Source organism: Lissotriton vulgaris, chromosome 5, assembly GCF_964263255.1.
Source record: "Lissotriton vulgaris chromosome 5, aLisVul1.2, whole genome shotgun sequence".
NCBI classification, from domain to species: Eukaryota; Metazoa; Chordata; class Amphibia; order Caudata; family Salamandridae; genus Lissotriton; species Lissotriton vulgaris.
The window spans coordinates 101,148,295-101,171,899 of record NC_141693.1 but is presented as its reverse complement, the minus strand read 5'-3'; the positions used below and the strand labels follow the sequence as shown (position 1 = coordinate 101,171,899).

Here is a 23,605-nt window from a genome sequence, read left to right as displayed (position 1 = left end):
TTTACAATGCCAATAGCTCAAACTCTTGTAAAAGTAGACCTATTTCATGTCAATGAAGCGGCCGCCATTGTCCCGGCAGCTTCGAAAGTGAAAGTATGCATGGCCGCTGAATGTTGCAGGAAACCATGTTGTGCCTGCAGTAGGAGAAACTCATTAAAGAAAATAGTGCTTACAGACGAAAAAAGACGCATCGTGTAACAACAGAAGTAAAAGGGCAAGCCCTCATGGGAGGTTACAAATTAAGACAAGGCGGTACTAAGGAGGGACTAAACCTATTAACAAATCAGAAGCCAGCATTTACAATGGACAATGACACAAGACAATGAAAAATATGGGCGGAGAGTGGGCGGAGCTTTAAGCCCGTACTCGAATACAGCACGCCTTGCAGAGCAGCGCATGCGCTGCCCAGAGTCGACCTAAAAAATAGTTCTAAGGTTTACTTGGAAAGGCTGATTAGGTTTTCTGAGGGTTATGTTTAAAGTTCTAATGAGACTAGCCATTTAGCTCTACAGCAATATAATTAACTGGAAATATGGGCAGCCGCGGGCTGTCCTCCCTGTATGAAGACTCGTTCGTTTTACCATTACATGCCTCTTGATTCAGAGGCAGCCAAGCTTTGACCACACCACTCCACTCTATACCACAACACTCTACGCCACTCAATGACACCTTGCAGCACTATACTTTACAACACTACTCCACTCTATGCCGCTCCACAACACTGTATTCTATGCCACTTTACCACACAGTACTCCAGTCTACGACACTCTATAAAACTCCCTCTATGCTAATCCACTCTGCTTTACTCAACTCTACTCTATGGCACACTACTCCACTCTACTCAACATACGCCACGCCACTCCACTCTATGATACTCTATGCCATGCCACTCTTCTCCACTCTATGGCACTCCATTCTAGGACACTCCACTCTAGGACACTCCACTCTAGGACACTCCACTCTAGGACACTCCACTCTGACCCTCCACTCTGACCCTCCACTCCAATCAATCACACCCTACTTCACTCTATGCAACTCCCTCAATGCCACTCCATGGCACTTAACTCTACGTCCCTTTACAATACTCCCTTCTACTCTATGACAATCTACACCTCTCTACTCTATAACACTCTACTCCACGCTATGCAACTTCCTCTATGCCACTCAATGACATGTTTCTCCACCCTACGCCACAACCAGCGGCAGCTCCTCGGCTATGGCAGAGGGCCCCCTCCAGCAGCTGCAAAAATGTAAAAATAAAATGATAATAAACCAGGTTTACTATCATTTTATTGGGGGCGGGCCCTTCTAGTTGGGGGAGGGGGCAGTCATGGAGGGAGAGTGGTGAGCACTGTGATTCAATGAACATGACGGTTTGGCCAGCTGTCTCTCCAAACCCAGCTGCATTGCTGGTTTGGAGACAGCAGCCAAAGGCTCCCAGTCTCCCTAGGAGTGCAAATCGAGGGTTCTCAGGCTAATGCTGGCGCTGCTCTTATGAATGAGAGCAGCGTCAGGATTGGCTGCAGGGGATTCTGGGAGTATGTGCTGGCGAGAAGGAGAAGTGCGGTGGTGCGGCAGGACCGTCAGGTAAGTTATTATTTTTTTCATTTATTTGTATTTTGTTGTTGTGAGTCTCCCCCCTCCCTCACTCCCTCCCCCTAGACCCGCCACTCAAAGCAGGCACCAGCCACTGTTGGCAACAACATGCTAATCCACTGTACACAGCTCCCTCTATGCCACTTCATTCCACTTTACACCACTCCACATCACTGTACTCCACTCTACGCCACTACACTGTGTGGCACTGTACTCCACTGCACACCTCTCCACTCTATGCCACTCCTCTCCCTCCACAACCCTCAATGCCACTTTATGCCACCTCGTGCCATGCCACACCACGCCCCTCTACAGGCACTGCCCTCCTCTCTATTTCCTCAACTCTATGCCCATCTACCCTTCACCCTCCACTCTACCCCCTCCACTACTGTCTATGCCATAACTCCCAATAACACGCCACTCCATGATACTCTATGCCACGCCTCTCTACGCCACTCCACACTACCCTACTCCACTCTAGAATACGCCACTCTGTGACACTCCATGTGATGACAGTCCATGTGACGACATTCCACTCGATGACACTCCACTCTATTCCACTCTTCAACACCATTCTTCCCTCTATGCCACTCCACTCTATGTCAATCTACTCCACTTTACTCTATAACACTATACTCCACTCTGTACCATTCCCTCTATGCCACTACGACACTCCACTCTACGACACCCCACACTACGCCACTCCACGCCACTCCACTCTCCTCTATGCCACTAACGTTTACCCATGTTGAACCGCAGCCACCCTGGTGGACGACATGCCTAAAACACATTGGTAAAGCCAATAGCTCTTGCTTAGGTGAGAACTATTGGCTTTGACAATGCTTGTTGAGGGTTGAGGCATATCTTTCCTTCATCAGGCATTGACCCAGGGCAGGAGCAAGGAAGACAGAAAGGGGGAAAAAAGAAAAAGATAGAAAAACAGCGACAAGGGGAGAAAGCAGAGATGAAAAGAACTGCAGAGTAAGATAAAGCAGTAGGAAATATAAACATGGAAGAAAGAGGCATAAGGTTAAATTAAAACGAGGTAGTATTGGAATCTGGTACCCCAGAATTTGTCAGAGCTAGCAATGTTCTCCTGAGAAAAAAATAGGGTCGCTCAAATTATTGTATGCATTCATTTGTTTATTTATTCAAATGGCAATCACTTATTTAACACAATACTTAGATACATTTTTGTTTAAAGTCTATCGTCCTGCTTGCCCGTTGCTTTCTCTAGTAAAGCAGCATTCCTTGCATTTGCTTTGAAATTCATTTACCAAGTACAGCTGTTTGGTCAGGAGGTAGCAAGCAGTACACTCTGTACCTAGCAGCCTGTTAATGACGGTTATCTCTCTAAACTGCGCACTGCAACTGAAACCGGATCTCTAGTAACGCGCTATCCTGGAGGTAGAAGAAAGAGGTGGGAAGCCTCGTTTCACCAAGTCTCGAGATGCTTCTAAGATAATTCATTGACACAGATGTGTAAATATTGTTTTGCAACTTTCTGATCTATTCAGCTAGACGTATCTTTGCACACATTACAGGACTCCCACATTGCAAGGAGACCCGCCAGAACAGCCTTACACCTGTTCCTATCATTACTGAAATGCTGGAAGCAGCGTGTGCATAATTACGGAAACCTTGGTGTCTTTTGAACTTCAAAGTTAGTTGGAGGGGTACACACTTACAGGCAAAGTGCCTTTGATTTTAACGCAAAGCTTTGAAATCATCGCCGACTTGTGTTTATTTTGTGCAGCATTAGGACACGTGTGAACATAGAAGCTTAAAGCAACTTTACAGGGCTGTTATTTCTGTACCTACAAAAACAAGCGCGGTCCGAGCTTAACACAAAGCTTTGAAATCATCTCCGACATTTGTTTATTTTTTGCAACGTTACAACGTGTGTGAACATAGAAGCTTAAAGCAACTTTTCTAATAGATACATCTGCCAGTGGATTCCTCACCTTGTGAATATCCCCCTTGCGTCAGCAAAGTTCGGAAAATTCTTTGTAGCATGCTGGCGTGGACGACGTCATAGGAGCACGGCATCGCGCGCGACTCTGTCTGACGTCACCGACTCCATATTAGGCCTAGGTTGGCGTGATGACATCATTTCCCTTTTTTCCGCGTCGTCGACGCTAACGGTTTCTGGGACCTTCTGTGATTCAGATAGTGACTTTGTTACTATTTGTGTGCTACTGTGTTTCTGTTCTTCGTCGAAGAGGTCGTCGAAGAAGAAGGGGTTTAAGCAGTGCGGCTCGTGGGCCCGTATGATGTCTATGACAGATCCACACGACGATTGTCTGTGGTGTCTGGGTTCAGACCATGATTTCAAAGGCTGTTGATCCTGCTTTAAGATGAACCCTAAGGCTTTGCGAGAACGGGAGGCTAAACTTCTGCTGACAAAGGTGAAAGGTAAGGAAGCCAAGAGATCTTCGAGGTCAAGGTCTAGACGCTCGAGATCGAAGCCGAAGTCAAGGTCGAGATCGAGGTTGAAGTCGGCGTCGAGGTCTGCTTCGGGACATGCTTCGGGCTCCTCGAAGAAAAAACACAAGAGGAAGAAGCATAGTTCAAGACATCATTCTGGGTCATTGGACTCGAAGAGGAAGTCTTCTTCTCGAAGACATCATAAGGATTTTGTGTCTCCTTCTCCTGTTTGTGAGCCTGAAGGTGGTGCCTCGCCTGTACGATCTCGAGAGAATTCTCCGGATCCGGAGCTGGAACCGAATCCGGATTCGTGTCAGTCTTCGGAGCATGAAGAAGACGTGGCGATTCCTCAGGCACCGACTCCGGTGGATAACCCAGAGGGTCAAGAGGAGCCGAATCCGGAGCAGCCTCCTTCGGAGCAGCCATTGGGTTCGTACCCTGCCTTTCCTGGTCCTGGTCAGGACCTTTGCATTTCCTTAATGCCATGTTTGGCGTCTATGCGAGGGCAATGTACCCCTCTGGAGCACCTGCGGGTCACATGGGTCCATTGTCGTTTAACTTGGGTGTCCCTCAAGCTTATGCTCCGGCGCTGTTTATGCCGACGCCATATCCACCTTGGCTCGGTACGGCGCCGCAGAGGTCATCCACTCCGCACACGGCTTCGCTGGCTCCGGAGCGACCTCGGGATTTGGATCGGGGCTCGACGCCGGTTCCAGCTTCCCATCCTCCAGCAGTTCCGGTTCCTCGTTCGACGCCGGCTCCGACTCTGTCGGAGTCATTACCGGATCCGACAACTTCGATTTGTCTGGAGTGGTCGAGGCGTAGAGACCAGCGTCTCCTGGAGGAGAAGGAATATGAGGACCCTGAAGTGGAGGAAGGAGAACATCAGGAGCAGGAGGATTTTCTTGTGGATCTCCATAGTGCTAGTGACCTAGAACTTTCTCCAGAATGGGGGTCGCCTGCAGTTTCGGATGCACCCTCTAAGGATGTGGCGCCATACCATGTGGTTATTAAAAAGGTTGCTGAGCTGCTAAATTTGACTTTGCCTACAGTGGAGTTCAAATATAATATCCTCACGGAGGTTTTACATTCGCCTTCTTCAGTTGTTGAGCCGACTCTGCCATTCACTGAGGCTCTGACTGAACCAATTTTGGAAGTCTGCAGAAAACCTTTATCCTCCTGCGGTGTCCAGATCAGTGGCGAGACGATATAGGGTGGCACCTGGTGACCCTCAGTTCTTGACTTCCCATCCTTCGCCGGAAAGTCTGGCGGTGGAAGCCGCTTGTTCGAACAGGTCAGCAGGCTCTTTTCCCCAGTTACCTAGAGATAAAGACTCAAAGAAATTGGATCAAACTGCTAAAAAGGTTTTCTCATCAGGTAGCATGGCTCTGAAGTCTTCGAATGCTACTTTCCTGCTGGGCAGATACGTGCATGCCTTAATGGATTCGGTTAAGCAATTGTCATCTAAGCTTCCGGAGGAAGATAGAAAGAACTTCAATGAGGTTGTCTCTGACACTCAGGCGGCAGCCCGCCAGGTTATTCAGAGTGGCATGGACACGGCGGACTCTGTGGCTGGGAAAATGGGTTCTTCAGTGGCCACCAGAAGAGCCGCTTGGCTAAAATCTTCTGAGTTTTCAGCAGACGTTCAGGCTGCTCTTATGGATTTGCCTTTTGCCGGCACTGGCCTCTTTGGAAAGAAAGCGGATGCGGCATTGGAGAGGTTCAAAGATAGCCGGGCGACGGCTAGGTCTTTGGGCCTGCAAACTAGAGGCTCTTCCACCAGGAAGTACAGGGGCATTGGGAGGTCCACTTTTCGTCCCTATAAACAAAGCCAACAACAGAACCCTTTGTATAAGTCATACAGAGGTAGACAAAGGGGTTGTGCCCGTGGACGTCAAGCCTCCTCCTCCTCTACTTCCTCCTCTAATACCCACCCCCCACCTGCAACAGCAAAGCAGCCCTAGATCCACCATTCCGGAAACAGGGAAAGTTCAAGATGCTCACTCTTGCGCAGGTTCTTCAAGCGCTGTTAATGACGGTTATCTCTCTAAACTGCGCGCTGCAACTGAAACCGGATCCCTAGCAACACACTATCCTGGAGGTAGAATAAAGAGGTAGGAAGCCTCATTTCGCCAGGGCTTGAGATACTTCTATTCAGCTAGACGCATCTTTGCACACATTACGAGACTCCCACATTGCACGGAGACCCGCCAGATCATTACTGAAGTGCTGGAAGCAGCGCGTGCATAAATATGGAAACCTCTGTGTCTTTTGTACTTTAAAGTTAGTTGGAGGGATACACACTTACACGCAAAGTGCCTTCGTTTTTAACACAAAGCTTTGAAATCATTGCTGACTTTTGTTTATTTTTTGAAGCGTTACGACACGTGTGAACATAGAAGCTTAAAGCAACTTTAGGGGACTGTTAGTTCTGTACCTACAAAAAACAAGAGCGGCCCGAGCTTAACACAAAGCTTTGAAATCATCGCCGACTTTTGTTTATTTTTTGCAGCATTACGACGTGTGTGAACATAGAAGCTTAAAGCAACTTTACGGGGCTGTTATTTCTGTACATACAAAAAACAAGCGTGGTCCACGCCGGAGCATGGGGATCTCTTGTCTTTATGGGGCCATGTGTTTAAACACATGGCCCCATAAAGATAAGAAACTGCTTTGCGACAGCTGCAAAGCAGGCTACCCAGTCCTGCACCAAGGCCAAAAGGAGTCACCCAAAAACCCTAATTTCTAATGGCAGGACACTGTTTAGCATAAACGGTGACGCCAGCCAATGGAAATGAGGGGTGGGGCTTAAAGCCCTTTTCTAAAACTCCTTGTTAACAATAAATCTTGCCGAGGCGAGCAGCGCTTTGCGCGCTGCCACGCCACGCGAGACCTACAAACCTGTATTTGAATAATTTATGGAATTGGAATAGATTAGATTGAAAGTGCAGTTTAAAATGGAGACTGTCCCACATAAGAGCTGTAACTACCTGTACGAAATATTTTGAAATGTGGGGTGGTTAATAATAAAGTATGAGAAGACATGAGATTGCAGGGAGGTTTGTAAAAAGCAAACAGAGTGGTCGTGTTGGTATTAGATTGAATGGGAACAGAGCCTTATGACATATACAGTGTCATTCATTTAGAAATTTCTAACCTGTGTCGAAAGTTAAGTAGCGGTGTTACTTGTGCAAATTTAGGCACATTATAAATCAAACATACTGTGGCGTTTTGTATAAGTTCAAGCTTATACGGATCAATAAAATAGGAAAGCCTATTATTAGGAATTGCAGTGGTCCAGTCTACTTAATTTTAAGAACTGAACGAAAATCGTTCTATATTCAAATGGGGATTGTGTTTCTTTAGTAGTTTTAGCATAAAATAACAAGTTGATGTGAATTTGGAAATATGAATTCTGAAAGATAGACAGAAATGAAAAAACATCCCCAGGTTTCGAGCTGATTCAGCTGGAGTGAGAGCTGTGCCAAAGGAAACAAGCCGCCAATAAGAGGACTTGAGGTCTGGTTTTCCGAAGACAAGCACTTCCGTCTGTACGCTATTTAAGCAAAGAGAGTTGTTCCTCATCCGTGTGGCCAGTGCAAACAGACAGGATTATGCTTGTATCGGTGCCTCAGAAGGAATCCTGTGACCTAAAAATTACTTGGGTGTCGTCAGAATAAACGAAGAACGACAGTCCAAAAGATGCCACCAGGTTCGCAAAAGGAGCAACAGAGGCTAAAAAGAGTGGGGCTAAGGGCCATCCCTGAAGTACATCGCATGTGACAAGTTTAAAGATGGAACGTGGTACAGTCAATGAAACAGCTTGTGTTTGTCCACTCAGAAAGGAACTAAACCAATGCTACATGGTGGTTCGCTCCCTAAGATCCACTTACTGCTCTGAACAAAGTAGTTTGGATGAGTAATTGTACTGACAAACTGTAGCTCCATGGCCGGTGGATTGTGGGTACTTTTATCATATAATTTATGTCTGAAATAAAAATAAAAATTCTCTTTTAGACACTTCGCATTTCGAGTTGGGTTTAGGACTTTTTGTAAGCTAGAGGCATGTGAATGGGATATTTTTGCTGTTATATCCCCCAATAGGAGAATTTCAGTTTTGGTGTTACCGAGGCACAATAAACCTAACCTCGCTCTGTGATGTTCACAGTGCAAGTATTTTTATAAAGATGATTTTTTTTTCCAGGCTTCATTTTTCTTAGCAGAATTAGATCAGAGCATCGTGCCTACACATCTGAAATAGTTGGTAGCATTTCTTGATTTACTTAGGTGTGGTAGGCAAAAGTAAACCGGAGCACAGACACTCCATCTCTGTTTTTCTATGCATGTATATCTCATTTCTCTGTCTCGGTTCCCCTCTCCTACTCAATTGCTGTCTCTCGTCACATTCAAGAATAATGATGGTAAGGATGAGCCCTGTGGCACGCTGGATGAGACTTTCCTTTGTCCCTACAGTATTAAGTTGCCTTCGATAAGTAAGGAATAATTGGATCCAATCCACGGCAGTGTCTTGGTTTGAATTTTATCTAGTTAATTTGTCAAGAAGGCTTCCAGGGACTTCCATTTCTTGTGCTGTTCATTCAATCAGAATTGTTTTCTTGCTGGTTGTCAACAGGGCGAAGGCTCTAAGTGTCTGCTGCTGTGGTTTTCGTCCCTCTCATGGGTTTGTATATGATTGGTAGGAGAGTTTTTCAATGCACTCCTGTAAATGTCTTCTCAATTCTATTTCAAAGGCATTGTTAGAATGATCTACCATTTCAATATTAACTCCAAATTTCTCCAGCATTGGAGTGGCCAAAGCTTGCTTCGAACATTCAGGTACTATCACACTGCAAAATGGGAAAATGATCCCTGAATGAGGTCAGTGTCAGCGAAGACGTATCTGAAAATGTTCCTTGCTAAATGTAATTGCCAGAGTTTCACTCTAAGCTTTGAAACTTCAATTTTGTATGCCAGCTTCTTTACCACCTATACTTGCAGGAGTTTGGCAGTAGAGGGATTGTGTTAGAGGGATTCTACTTGGTTATTTGCTGAGATTTCTTGTATTGTTGTTATTCTGGATTTGTGTGTTGTATGGGATTTAAATAGTAAGCCCTTTTGGTCCTTCATACTGTTCTGTTGAAACTGCATCTACAATGTGGTAGAGTCCTCCAGCGTCTGCTACCAAAAAATCTAAAAGCCATTGAATCTGATACACTTACCACACTAACAGCATACCATACTGACAACATACCTGCACAAAACCGAATCAGATTCTGGTGTGTGATGGAAGCGTATGAAAAGTCATTACACTATACCAGCAGTTCATAACATTTTGACTTCCAAGGAACCCCAAAGAATGAATTCTGGACGCCAGGGACTCCCACCTAAGCAGTTTCTATGATTTGAACCTCCAAACAATACACAAGACTACAGAAACAAGTATACAGTAAGCAAATACATAAATTCTGAAATATTTTATTTGATACACAGACAAACAATATACATAAATCGAAATTTTAATTGGAAGGTGGTGCATTTCAAAATCTGGATTTAATTCTAAAAGAAAGAGCATTTTTATGTTATGTGTATTTGTAAAGCACACTATTAATCGCAAAGGTATCCTAGTGTTGAGCAAATGTGTTTGCCTAGCCCTACCTATGTTAGGTTGGTAAATTGAAAAGTCAGGCTTTTAGCTTCTTGCAGAATTCAAGAAGAGAGGAGGAGGCTCTGGTGTGGAGAGGGAGGTGCCATGCTTTAGGAGTGATGTAAGAGAACGCGTATCCTCCTGATGTGGTTCTGTGTATGAGTAGGATGTTGGCAAGTAGGAGTCCTGCAGAGTGGAGGTGTCTGAATGATTGGTGGAAAGAGATGAGAATATTCATGTAGGGGGGGCATCAGTTGTGGAGTGCCTTGAATATGTGTGAGAGGGTTTTAAATTCATTATGCGTCCATTCCCGCCCAACCATCAAGGTCAACAGTCCTCTCATGGCTGCTACTCCCACAGGCTTCTTGGGACACACAGCCTGAAGTCTCCCAGTCTGCCTCCTCACCCCACCCCACTCCTCCCCCAAAACCCTTTAGTTTCTCCTCTTACCATCACGGGCAACCGGTTGGCAGCAGGAACCGACATCACCCACCCCACTGGCAAAACATCACATCGGATAAGTGGTTACTTCATCCCCTTTTTAGAAACCCCGCTGCCCATGCACCCTACTTCAGACCGGCTGATGGAGAACCACCTCTCCCTGCTCCACTAGGAAGTGCGGGCTCTTTTGGCCAATGGAGCCATCAGAGGGTGCCGGCATCATAAGTAGGTTGTGGTTGCTATTCCCGCATATTTTTGGTGACCTAGAAGGACGGTGGCCTCAGCTCTTTTTAAACTTGCACCCTCAACTCCTTCCCAAAAATTGAGAAATTCAAGACGCTTACATTGGCCCAGATTCTGTCTACCCTGGAGATTGGATGGTAGCACTGGACTTGAAGGATGCCTACTTTCAAATTTCCATCCTGCCTGCCCACAGGCGTTACCTGTGGTTCATGGTGGGCCATGAGCATTTTAAGTTCGCTCTGCCCCCTTTTGGCCTCACTGGTGCCATTTATGTGTCCACCAATGATATGGCGGTGGTTGAAGCACATTTGCGGAGGTTAGGGTTTCCAGTCTTCCCCTCCCTGGACTGGCTGTTGAAGGTGGGATCACCCTAGACAGTTTTTCCTGCCTCCAGACTATGGCGGACCTACTGCAACATTGCGAAGTTGCACCTGACTCCCACTTTGGAGCGCCCTTTCATTGGAACTGTTCTGGACATGGCCTTCTGCATCGTATTGGTAACACATGGTTTGGATTGAGTGGGAGGAACTACACAGGAGCAGGAGTAGGGTGCTCATTGCCAGAGGCCCACTGGAGGACCGCCAGAGGGCGTTTTTCAACTGGTAGATGTTCATTTGTCAGTTGGCGATGGCCTGCCCAGAATATCGACAGCCAGATAGTACACTTGCATCTGCTCTTTGTTTGTTCCTCTTCTGCTCCTCATTGCCTCCTGCAATTGCCTGCCTCGCAGGAACCACAGGCACCAGGCAGGGAGTGGCCTTGGCGGGCTGTGGGGCCTGAGGGACCGGAAGAGCTATGGCAGCAGCAGTGGCAGTGAGTAGCATATGGTGGCTGGTGAGCACATTGGGTGTGGCAGTTGTGGCCAGCATTAGGTTGGTGCTACTTGCGCCTTGAGAGTATGCCTGCGCAGGAGCCTGGAATTGTTACAGCATCCTATTATATGCAGTGCTTACCCCTTGGTGCCCTTACATAAGTATGGAAAGATGCTGAGTAGTATAAACTGGAGTGGATACCCCTTGGTGCCCTTTCATATTTCTCCAGCAATTGGAGAGGCCAAAGCTTGCACCTTGGTGCCCTTACATATCTATGTAAGGGCACCAAGGGGTATGCAGTGCAGTGAAGCGCATACCCCTTGTTGCCCTTACAGAAGTATGCAAGGGAGCTGAGGGGTACGCACTGGAATGGATACTCCTTGGTGCCCTTACTTACTTATGTAAGGGCACCGAGGGGTATGCTCTACACATTGCGGTGCCCACTCTGCCCCTTCGTGGAATTCCATGGAATCTCACAGAATTAGTATGCAATCCTGCCCACCCCTAATATTGAGCTACAGAAAAAGTACCCCTGGAATGATAAGCCCGCTCCATGCCCTCAGACCTGGTCCTTCACCAAGGACAGCCATAACGTTTTGGAGGGGTGTCTGACTTGAAAGCATTTTGTTTAAAACATTTTTTGGAAGACCTCTGAGATAGAGCCTCTGCCAAATAAAGCATTACAGAATATAAGTAACTTGTCTCTCAAGCATCTGCACAATCCACTGGCTAACCACTGTTTTAGTGAGCACTGCTTTTCAGTCTATGCAGAGCATTTGTATCTTCTGCCACACATGCTACGAACGTAAAATGTTACTTGCCATCTGCTCTTACTGTGTAGTGCTGTAGATTCACTTCCGCTACCTACCTCACTGGGAGCCAGTGGTTTCTACAGATTACTTTCCTTTCTTTATACATTTTCACGTATTGTCCTCAGAATGTCCCACACACTGCGCAATCAGTATACTCGCTTTCAATATTGGGTGAAAATAATCTTGCATTTGTTAGTCTGCACATTTTCAATCTGAATTGGCAAAGTTCTGTCCAAAGGCTTGTTACTGTCATCCATGAATTGAAGAGTCAATTGTCTTTTTCTTTCAGACTTATCTGCAGAGTGTCTTTGGGTCACCGGTCCTGGCCGCAGGGGGACTCTCTGCTCAGTTTCAGAACGTCCCTCAATTAAAATCATAAGGAATCTTCCAAACAGAGATGAAAGTAAGAGAGTGCGTAATCGCTGAATGTCAGAAATCTTGAAATTAGATTTGCCTAAATGGACTGCCCTGCACGTTGAATGCGTATAAATACTAATAATACATGCCATTCCTGCCAGTGGAATATCAGATGTAACACTTGCTGATCCTTCAGTAAGGACAAGGCCCCCTGGTGCAGAGAGGCAAACACCGATGCTGTGGCTTGTAGTGGTAAACACTGCCGTAGGCAGGTTATGTTTCAAATGTGGAGCCTGGGACATATATACATTTAAGGTGGGAGTTAAATGGTAAGCACAAAAGCAATGTCCTCCAACCAGCATCTCATGAGGAGGAGAAAAGCAGAGAGTAGAGAGTAGAAAATGATATGGACTTCCTAGTGAAAACACTTCCTGAAGCCCGTCACCTGACCTCGCTCACTGTCTGCCCCTGTATGGGGCCCGTGACATAACCAGCCAGGATCGTGTCTGGTATTCCAGGTAAAGTTTCAAAATACGTTCCAAGTCGTATTTCAAGGTTCTTAACCTGCATATAGATTTTTACTCTAATCGTTTACACCTGCATGTATTGAAAATATTGGGTAATTCCCGGCCGAACAATATCCGCCAAATCGAATCGGAGCCGGGGTTCAGAAAGTCTTTAAAGACCTGCGGGCAGATCCATGAAAGACCCGTTTGGCGAGTCTGAAATAGCGATTCATAAGGAATCGCTATTACAGACTCGCAAAACGGGATTCATGTAGGAATCGCAAAATTAAATGCGATTCCTACAGTTTCCTTATTTGCGATTAGCAAATTGCTAATCGCAAATAAGGAATAACTCCCCATTCATTCCTATGGGCCAAAAGGCCCATCGGAATGAATGGGGAGTATTCCTTATTTGCGATTAGCAATTTGCTAATCGCAAATAAGATAGCGATTTGAAGGGTGCCAGGGGTGTCCAAAGGACACCCTGTACCACCCCTTAAATGCACATTTCAACAGGTGTTGCGCACACACATGTCCTAAGGACATGTGTGTGTGTAACACGCAACTTAGAAAAATGCTTTTAAAAGCATTTTTCTAAGTTTTCGCTATTCACCACGAGGTTTGACCTCGCTGTAAATAGCGGCCGAAATTTGCGATTTCGCAATTTTAAAATGTTTCAAGAATAGCATTTAAGGAATCTCTAATAGAGATTCCTTAAATTCTATTCCTCGCAAATTTGCGAGTTTCTAAATAACGATTTTTGCATTTGGGATGATGACTCCCAAATGCAAAAATCGCACTAGCAAAGGGCCAGATTCTGAGAATCTGCCCCTTTGCGAGCGCATATCAGCTTGATGAATCAGGCTGCTGGCTCTTTCGCCGAGGTTAGATCTCTTTGGCCTTCTCTTTTCATCTCACTTGCCGCCTATGCTATAGCACCAGGACACCTCTGTTTGAGGTAGCTGTTCGCGCTTTATAAATGTCTGTATTATTATTATTATTTATTATTAATTGTTGATTCATGAATGAACCTGAAAGAGGGGGAGGGGGCTAGAAAAGATGGGCAGGCTCCAGACTCTATTCTACAGGGCCTGTATTTCTGTTTCTACACAGTTCATGAAAAATATATGATTGTGTTTCATACGTTCTGGCTTGAATCCTGGCTCCTAGGAGATTCCATTTTATACAGTAAGCACAATATTAAATTCCTTACCCATAAGCCCACTCAGAACCTGAAGGAGATTGGAAATAAATAACCTCATACTGTACAGTTTGCAATCTCTCAACTTCCATTTGAAAAAGTATCATACATTGCTGCAAAGGTTTCCGATTGCTATGTGTGACATTTTTATACTTTCATCGCAATTATGAGTGACACTTTCTCTCGAGCAAAATCAAGCAATGAGGACAAGGGATGAATATCAGAAATTACACCCATTTGAGCAACGAGAAATCCTAAAAAGATCTTAAAACTGCTGTAAACACCAATATTTCAAAAAGACTCTGCTCAGTCACTATTCTATAACAAGCATTTGCAATGCAAATCGGTCTCGCCTTTAAGTATTGACAAACCTGACATTAGTTAGTAAATGACGTTGCAGAGTTGTGGCATACTGGTGACCTGTAACTTCCAGAAGTGCTCGGTCTTTTTACTTTAATTAATTTGCATCTTTCAGATGCAAATATGAGTGCTTGAAGTTCTCATTTACAGTATTTGGAAACTGCAGAATGGGAACGTATGCAAAACTGACCACATAGCTCGACAGGGCAGAAACGCACTGCGCCAGGCGGGAGTGCGCCGGAGAGGGTTCAGCTTAAGCAGACATGATCTTTGCAGTTGGGGCTCTTCTTTGCATTTCCTATCTACGCAAAATGTATAGAGGGTGAGGCATGCACTCTAGCTTGATTCAGAAGGGTAGTGAGAATAGTATAATGCTGAAAAGGTACTTTCACCATTGTGGGCAATAACAAAGATAGCCGAGGCACCACATGATATAAATATGGCTGAGACCCTTCTTCGTCACATTTTTCATAAATCCCCAAATGTGACTAAAAGACGGCTTCTGGCACCAACCATGCCGTGTTTAATGAAACATTTAATTGTTAGCATTGTAATACTTGGCTAGGGTGGAGGATTGTCACAACAACTAAACTCTCAAGTCTGAGGAAAAGTAAACAACGTGGGACATGAGTAGCTTTGCCCACGATCGCATAGCTTGTCATGTGTGGATTGGAACTATTCAGACACACAAAATGGTCACTAAACCACATACACCTATGTTGTCCAGAAAGCGTGTACGGTGTCCCCTTGACCTACAGCCCGCTCATTGTTAGGTGGGTGCCACCCTTTCCCCTCATCTGTAAGAAGTTAGCACCACCTTGTTGACCAGCACGATCAGGAAAGAACAGAGCCCGTCAATAGTGCAGAAAGGCACTGCGTCAGGCAGAAGTGCGCTGGAGGGGGCTCAGCTTGGGCAGACATGATCTTCGCTGTCCAAGGTTCTTTGGCACAGAACACAGACCAAGTGTAGGAATTAAAATATATATATATATATATATATATATATAACACTCTGCTCCAGGTGACGCTCGAACTCACAACCTAAACATTGCTTGTGGCAAGTACTGCTGTACAAGTACAATGCACTAACCGATTGCACGACTGGAGCACAGAAGTGAAAGCTGAACAACTCTCTGAAGAGAGTACAAACATGAGTACTGGTGGAAATCTGTTCGAAATAAATTTTACACATTGATAAACACTATGCATTAACACACTAGCACTAACATATTGAATTTTTTTTATATTTCTGAGATATGAACACAAATTAAGAATAAAAATGAGTAAAACCAAAGACAAGCAGAAAAGAAAATTACAATTTCTATGACCAACTATAATCCCGTGTACGGACCAGAACGAGCCCGCTAGTTGCACTTGTGAGCAGAAGAGCACCTGAAAGCATTGTAACGGTAATACACAGACAGAATCATGTTTAAATAAACATCAATTTAAGGCGCGTCTGCTCTTCTCCTCCGTCCAGGTGACAAACTATTCTTTACTACAACTAAAGGCATGCTGGTGATTGCACTGTGTGTTTAGGAGGATGCGTGTTTCAGCGTCCGCCCCATCATTCTTCAAGAGCTGGTGCTATGTGAGGTAAGGGTGAAATATATTTTTTAGATTTTAGCGGGTCTAGGCTCCCCTGAGCAGAGTTTAATTGAACAGAGGGATGCTTCCCATAACTGCGCCTTCTTTTTATAGACGGTCATTTAGGTTTCGGATGTTTGTACATCTAAAGTGGGAGGAATTAACCACAAGCATTTGCAATCCAACAGGTATCGCATTATTAAAGTTTGAGCTATTGGTGTTGCATTATTTAGCAATACCAATAGCTCAAACTTTAATAATGCGAGACCTATTGCATTGCAAATGCTTGTTTTCTATTTACATGAGGCACAGTGGGCTGACTCAGTACCCCATGCTATATGCTTTGGTGGATGGAAGCACAATGTAAAGATAGCTGAACAAAAAAATAGAGAAGTTGGCTAACTCAAAGTGTGTGCCTTCGCACAAACACTTGTGCGTGTATGTTTTATTTACGTGAGTGACGCAAAAGCTAGAGGTGTCTGTCAAGGCTTAAAAAGGGGATGGATACAGTACACATTTCATTAGGCTCACATATCTCCAAAATCCTGACTGCAAATGTCATACATATGACTTAAAAAGTCACGTGCACTGATCATTTCTAAACGTGTGGATAGTATCCAGGAATGTTCCCTGGCTGAAGAATACATTTCCAAATGAGGCTGCAGCTGACCAACCAATCGTCTCTGCACATGACCTAATGGCAACCGAGGTGGTAAACAACTCACGAACGGTCAAGGTCCCTGATCGCTGGTCGAGGACTCGCAGTTGTGTTTTAGCTGGCTTTGCGGCACTGAGCACCCCCTGTATTTCTGTGTCAAAGTTGAATCGTGCATGACGTTCAAGTTCCTCTTGTAACCGATAGCATTGCCTCCATAGAGCAGCAATATTTCGTTCTGTTCTGAAATGGGTTAGAGTTGGACCTAGGCATTACTGAGGGGTTGAAAAGTGCCCTCCACTCCTAGTTTGCCTGGCTGAGAAAATGCAATGGACGAGTTTATTTTAGGTCTGGTCTGCTTGGTAAACAGCTTCAGGAAGTGATGTTTCCAGGTCTTAGCCATGGGCTAGGCAGAGCTCTTCTACGTACCTGCCCACTCCTATGTGCCTGAACCGCTTTATAGTTCTATTTTCCCGCTAAGTAACAAAATGCTTCCTTAGACTTTAGTAAAGTCACCTGATTTTCAAACTTATATTCACCTCCTCACCCCCAAAAATGGTTGACTTTCTATTCACTAACTTTAATGGCATAATCCTTTTAAGCGCCTTAGTTCGTCCCCAGTCAAGAGGTTTACAGGTGCACCTCTCTACTTCCAGTCCGCCTTGGCTGACTCAAGATATTTTGGAGGTATTAGCATTGTATCTTTTTCGCGCCTTTCCGCGCAGCACTGGCGATTTTAGGTACCTTGTGTTGTTTTGGTATTAGGATAGCTTTGTCCTACCCGCGAAATGCATGAAGGGTTTTGCACACATAGCACTATGAATTGCATATCTCTAATTATGTGTCTTGTTTGGGATACCTTAAACTCAACAAAACATGGTTACAAAGAGCTGTATTGAATATATTTTTAAAAAAACAGTCAGAACCTTTGTACAAATGCGGAATCTGTTCTGGTTTTATTTATACTGCAATATAAGTGCAACAGATAAACCCAGAATTGGCGGTGCATTTTGGTGGGGGCTGTCACAAAAATGCTGTATCTTGTTTTTTTTGTTTGAATATCTTTTCTTACTTTTCTAACGTTGTTTACAGTACATACCATAATGTCAAATATGAATGTGTAGCATAACGTTTCGTAGCCATATAGAAATATGTAATAGAAACAACAGTTTGCTACAGTGCATATACACATGCTTCATACCATACAAATCAAAAATGCATCCAAGGGCATGTTATCTAAGAAATCCTATACCTGAAAAAAGGCCTAAGGTATAGAATAGTCAAAGGGGTTCGTGAGTCAAGATAAACGTCAAAGAGTGCATGGCATCATGGTTAATCTAGCAATTCGCCAGAGTGTCCGGTGATTTAACACCAATGGTGTGGCGTAGCCCTAATCTATGTTTCACTATTGATCTACATTATTAAACAATCGCAGGGCGGACCGTCTGGAACATGCAGCATTGACAATTGAAAATAGGCACAAAGCAATATATGCATAGTTCGATATTCATAACGTTAGAACAATCTTCAAAACTACAACAATAGCGAAACACAAAATAATAAAAGTAAAAATAAAAGAAAATAGAGAAAAGAAAAAGTGATAAGTGAATCAGGAAATCAATTATGTGCTACCGTCAGTGCAAGACTTCAGTTGTGAGGTATATCCTGTGTGGGAGGCAGGAAGCACGCTGCCGCTGCGTTTGGGAACCAGTGGGGAGGCGGAAGGGCCAACAGTATTCGCATTGTCAGTGTCAGATTTTTCTGCGGAGTGGGAGCAGGGCCATCGGTGCTCGGAGAAAAAGCTGCATCTTAGTTGATACCCCAGGTTGCATCGTGTCATTGTGAAGCGTGGGTGTGCAAGAAAGGCCCAGTACTTATGATTTAGGACTGCTGCTTTATCTCTGGATGTTGTGAATGAAATGCCGGGCCGTAGTCCCGCAATCTCATTTATCAGAGAAGTTGTGCTCAGACCTTTAAGTGGACAAGGTCGATCCGGGTCTCTGACCCGGTAGTAATTAATAACGGACATTGAAACGGGTCCTTTTCGGGGCCTGTATTCATGCCCTTTACTTTACAGACAAAACACTGATTTCTGAACAATGAGTATTAAAAAAGTTAATGTAACAAATTAGCTCCTGCTTATATGTCTCACGCTTTACTTAATCTTGCATTCCCTTTTTCCAGGATGTTGTGTTACGGTTTTTGTTCAGGCCGCATATTACTCTTGCCTAGTGCATAATTTTAATTGGGTCGCATCCAGGGGCCTTATTTATGAAGGACTTGCGCCGCCGGTGCGTCACTTTTAACATGGGAAAAAGTGACGCATCGGCGGCGCAAGTCCTTCATAAATAAGGCCCCAGGTGTTTATAACGGGCACAATTGAGTTGTGGCAGAAGGAAGTTTGAGTTTCTCTCTGTGCCTGTCAGTGGGCAAAAGGGTGTTCAGAATAGGTGGTCATCCTTTCATTGGCCTCTCTGCAAAGCTCACTGAATGGTCATTTGTGCCACTTGCAGTTGTGATTGTGTGCAAATGTGTGGGTAGGGTTAGTTTGTTTAAGCCACTCCCATGATTATATAGGCCCCACCACTTTCGGGGAACCCCCCCCCCCCCCCCCCCACACACACACACACTTTTTTTTCATCCTACTTAAAACCCTAGTTGTGCTCACAGCCGATCGTGAATCTATGGCCCTTCTCTGGATCTTTGCAGCGCAGGCTCCCTGTCGTGACCTCGCGGTGGGTGCGCGTGCAGCTGGTGCAGCTGACTGGAAACCTCAGTGATCGATGGCGCAGAAGCGCTGACACAGGCCGCGCGCCACAGACGCAGCAGCGCCGAGGCCTGTCAAACGACTCCGTGCCGGAGCGGCCCAGCAAAATAATGGCACATTATGTGTGTCATTTGCTGTTGATTTCCCAGCGCAGCCCGGCACATGGCATTGCGGAGCCTCCAGGGAAAGGAGACCGCTGGTGCAATTTATTCTCCTCATCCCGGACCCATTGTAATGCAGAGATGTTACGAAGCAACCCGTCACATGCCTGACATTTACTGTAATCATGCTCGCTTTTCAGGCAGCCTGCGGAGCTGCCGCTAAGTATGTCTCGGTCACGTCACGTAGATATTCTTAAGGCAGCGGTTGGCAAGACTTGTATTTTTTTTATGTTCTATTTGTGAAAATCCGCGCAAAGTAGAAAGATCTATTGTACGTATGATAATATCACATAATTTGATTTCGGTAGGCTGAACGGTGTCTGCTGCCTTATGGAACAAGACCTCTAGAAACACTCTCTCGCTGAGGACTAAGAGACATGGACGAGAGAGGGAGACCTGGGGAAACATTCACCGCTCTGTACCAAGAGACAGCGTGAGAGTAAGCGAAGGAGAGAGAGACCCTAGATAACACTCTCCCGCCTGGCACCCTGAGACTACGAGAGAAGCGGCCAAGGAAGAAACCTGGTGAAAATACACTCAATGCAACAAATAAATAGTCACTTACCTCAAGGGCAGTGTCCCATGAATGATGTGGTGGCCGCCATTATTAAACAAAAAGGAAAATGAAAGCGGGCAAGGAACGCAGTTAGTAAAACAAGCGCACGCCGCCGCATGCTTTCACAGTGCTTGTCGGCTGGCTCGTGCACAGATCCTGTGCTAACGCAAGGGAAGCTGACGCCGGCGCCGTGCTCGCTCACAGCGCTTGTCAGCGCGTGGCCAGCTCCTGACGCCTTTTTTTACACCCCATCCCAACAGGAATCGCCAGCGCTAGCTCGACCGAAACTAGTAAGCAGCTGCAGATTTCACCCCGGAGTTCCCTAGGAGACTAGAGGGAGTCTACTCTGGATGCATGCAGCTACAGAAAACGAGAAGCTACACTCAGGGATTGCCCTCTGGACTTCAATTGCAGTCCTGAATAGGTAAGATCTAACTATCGTCAGGTAAGTACGGGGGAGGGGAGCGGAGGGGAGCGGAGGGGAGGGGGTTGTGTGTATGTGTGTGTTTGTGTGTGTGTGTGCTTCCGTGAGTGTGGCTGTGGGTGCGCGCGTGATTGTGAGTGGCTGCCGAATGTGGAGCAAGAGATGTGCACGGCTGGGGGGGGGGGGGGGGGCGCGTTCACGAGGTGCAATCGGCGCTCGTACCCAGGCCTGACTCCGTTGAGAGCCGACTCAACTGCAATAGGTCGTCTCGACCTAAAAATGACCATTAATAGTCGAGTGAGCGGCCACCCCGGGGTCCGGCACACCGCGGCACCCACTACCTGCGATGGTCACACTTCATTCACTTCAGTAACAGTTGCAGTGCACCACAGGGACTCTAAGTCTCCATCCCCATACCTGACAAGTTTTCACATAGCTTATTATGACTGACATTTTCGTGGTTTCAATTCAGATAAAGTGGCATTCAATTTGCAAATGTGTGACACTTATAATGACAATATTTACACAGTAAACAGCAAGAACGATATTTTGCTCTTTCTGAAACTTGTTTCAAAACTGCAAGAGGTGTTGAAAGTAGTGTCAGACTGTGTTTTTTCTTCCGGGAGAGCTACAGACTTGATCTGATATCAGTTGGTCTTTTAAAATGCCCAGGAACCAGCTAGAGTTGTTAAAGCATGAATCTAGAACAGAAACAGGGATTCGTATTCCACATGCACCATTTTCCTTGTATATGGCTCACTTGCAGAGTGTAATTGTATTTAAGATACAATCAAGATCTGGTGACGACACGCTAGGTCATCCTATTCTCAAAGATGATATAAACCTCCTGGATGTAACACTATTACATACACAAAGGCTAACTGATTCGAAGTTACATACATTTCGACTACTCAGAATGTTTCTGTAACATAACTGGTTCAAAAGTATTTCCTGTCTGTCAGACACCACAACAATAAATGTGTATGCCCTTTCTTTAATCGTAGGAGGCGAGAAGCGGCATTTCACTATAATGTGGCGGCTCAGCGGGAGTGCTACGTTTTAGCATCTGGACCAAATGTGCTACCATCTTCACTTTATGAAGAAAGTTTCAGTGTTGACTGTCACTCCGACCCATCAATTGCATCCAGCAGCTCCAACAGGCAGCGGAGCACAGGATGACGGCATCCTATTTGTAATATTATAGATGAAAATCCATATATGTTTTTTAACTATGTTACTATTGGTCGAAATGCTTAAAATACTTTGTTTTTTGTGCCATATAACATAATGCATGGTTTTCATTTACCAAAACAAAATGATGTAAATAATGTTTGCACAAGTGGCCAATGTAAATAGATATTTATAAGAGTGTTATGTTTTGATATAAAAGTTTTGCTATAAAAGTGAACGTGCTAAAATACCATTTGTTTATAATGTATATAGTTTATACATTTTTTTAGCTGATTTCTAACATGCAACTAAATTATTTGTAATGTAAATATAAAGCCATTTTGAAAAAAGTTTCTGGTAATATTATTGTGAAAAGTAAGTTATGTGCCATACTAAATGTACACAGATGCGAATGACCATTTTAAATCTTCTGACTAAATATGATGCTTTGATACATTTTCCTATTTGTACAAAAATAAATACAATTATAACAGAAAATAATTTTAAATAGGTGCATATTAATTGATCAGAAATGCTAAATATCTTTGGGATTGGTAGCCCTTATCTTGTTGAACAGATTCTAGTCCCCCTTCTGTCCATTTCTTTTAAAGTGGGATTTAGCCCATCCCTCTTTTCTTTACCAGAGTGGGAGATACATGAGAGGTACAACTACATGCTCCAGAGACTAAGCTTGTTCCGGTGGTTTGTTTCTCATTGTCTCCTACACCATGGGTGTGTGCCATTTTTGCCCAGCAAAGTAATGTGATGCTTTTATGACGCTGCATCAGATATACCAATTCAGCACAGTGGAGACATCCTGCCTCGTGTTTATTAATGAGTAGCATGTCCTCTGGGAATACGTGCAAATGGCTGTCAGTGAGGGGATCGAGGCTTGTGGCCCCAATCCATGCATACACAAAAAAGTGTGTTTGCAGGCCTGCTATTAAAAGCAAGCACTGGCAAAGTCAATAGGTCGGACGTTGGCTGCTCACCTTTTGATTTTGTCAATTCTTTCTTTGTTAATTTTGTATGAAAACACGTGATACATGAGAGTGCCAGTAGGAGTATTGGTGAGCTGTTGAGCCCTCGCCTAAGTAAAACAAGCTTTGTCTAAAACCAAAATATGTATAACCTCGTCAATCGCAGTCAAATCAAAACCAAAGGGGATGATGGACGGAGTGTTGAACATTGCAAGCACTCCCCCTCCAGTCAACTGATCTGGGTTTAATCCATCATCATTCTTTAGCTCACTCCGCCACTCCAGTTCAGACATGGCCATATGCAAATCAGTTTGACCCTGTGCCTCATGGGAACAGTCGAGCCCGAACTGCCAAGCCATGTCTTCCCTGGACCGGAAACAAGCATACTGGGACCGGTTTCTGGCTAATCAGCCGTCATCAGAGCACTCAACCCCAGTCAACTGATCTGGGTTTAATCCATCATCATTCTTTAGCTCGCTCCGCCACCCCAGTTCCCCCAGATTTGCATATGGCTGGGTCCAAACTGGAATGGCATGGTGAGCAAAAAAACGATGGATTTAGGCCCAGATCTCTGTACTGGGGTGAATGTATGACATTGTTCTGCATTCTGTCCATCAATTGTTCTATTTGCGTTTGTCACCTCGAGTGGGGCAGGTATGCTCAGACGTGAGTCCCGTGCTCTCCATGCCACTGGAGTCAAGCTATCCTGGCTGATGAGGGCTGAGAGCCCGAAACCGGTCCTAGGATGCTTATTTCCAGTCCAGAGCCTGGCAGTTCGGGCTGGACTGTTCCCATTGGGCACAGGGTCAAGACTGATTTGCATATGGTTGGGTCCAAACTGGAATGGCATGGTGAGCAAAAAAACGATGGATTTAGGCCCAGATCTCTGTACTGGGGTGAATGTAT

At 45.0% G+C, this 23,605-nt stretch overlaps 1 protein-coding gene across 1 annotated transcript in view; it reads left to right on the top strand.

The window, feature by feature from the left end:
- Positions 1 to 22,217, top strand: part of CNTRL (centriolin) — an 857,679-nt gene extending 835,462 nt beyond the window's left edge. The window contains exons 43-44 of the mRNA XM_086920986.1: positions 12,265 to 12,378; positions 21,554 to 22,217. Coding sequence (XP_086777112.1) covers positions 12,265 to 12,354 — 90 coding nt within the window. The 3' untranslated portion in view covers positions 12,355 to 12,378; positions 21,554 to 22,217. The remainder of the gene's footprint in view (positions 1 to 12,264; positions 12,379 to 21,553) is intronic.
- Positions 22,218 to 23,605: the final 1,388 nt, after the last annotated feature.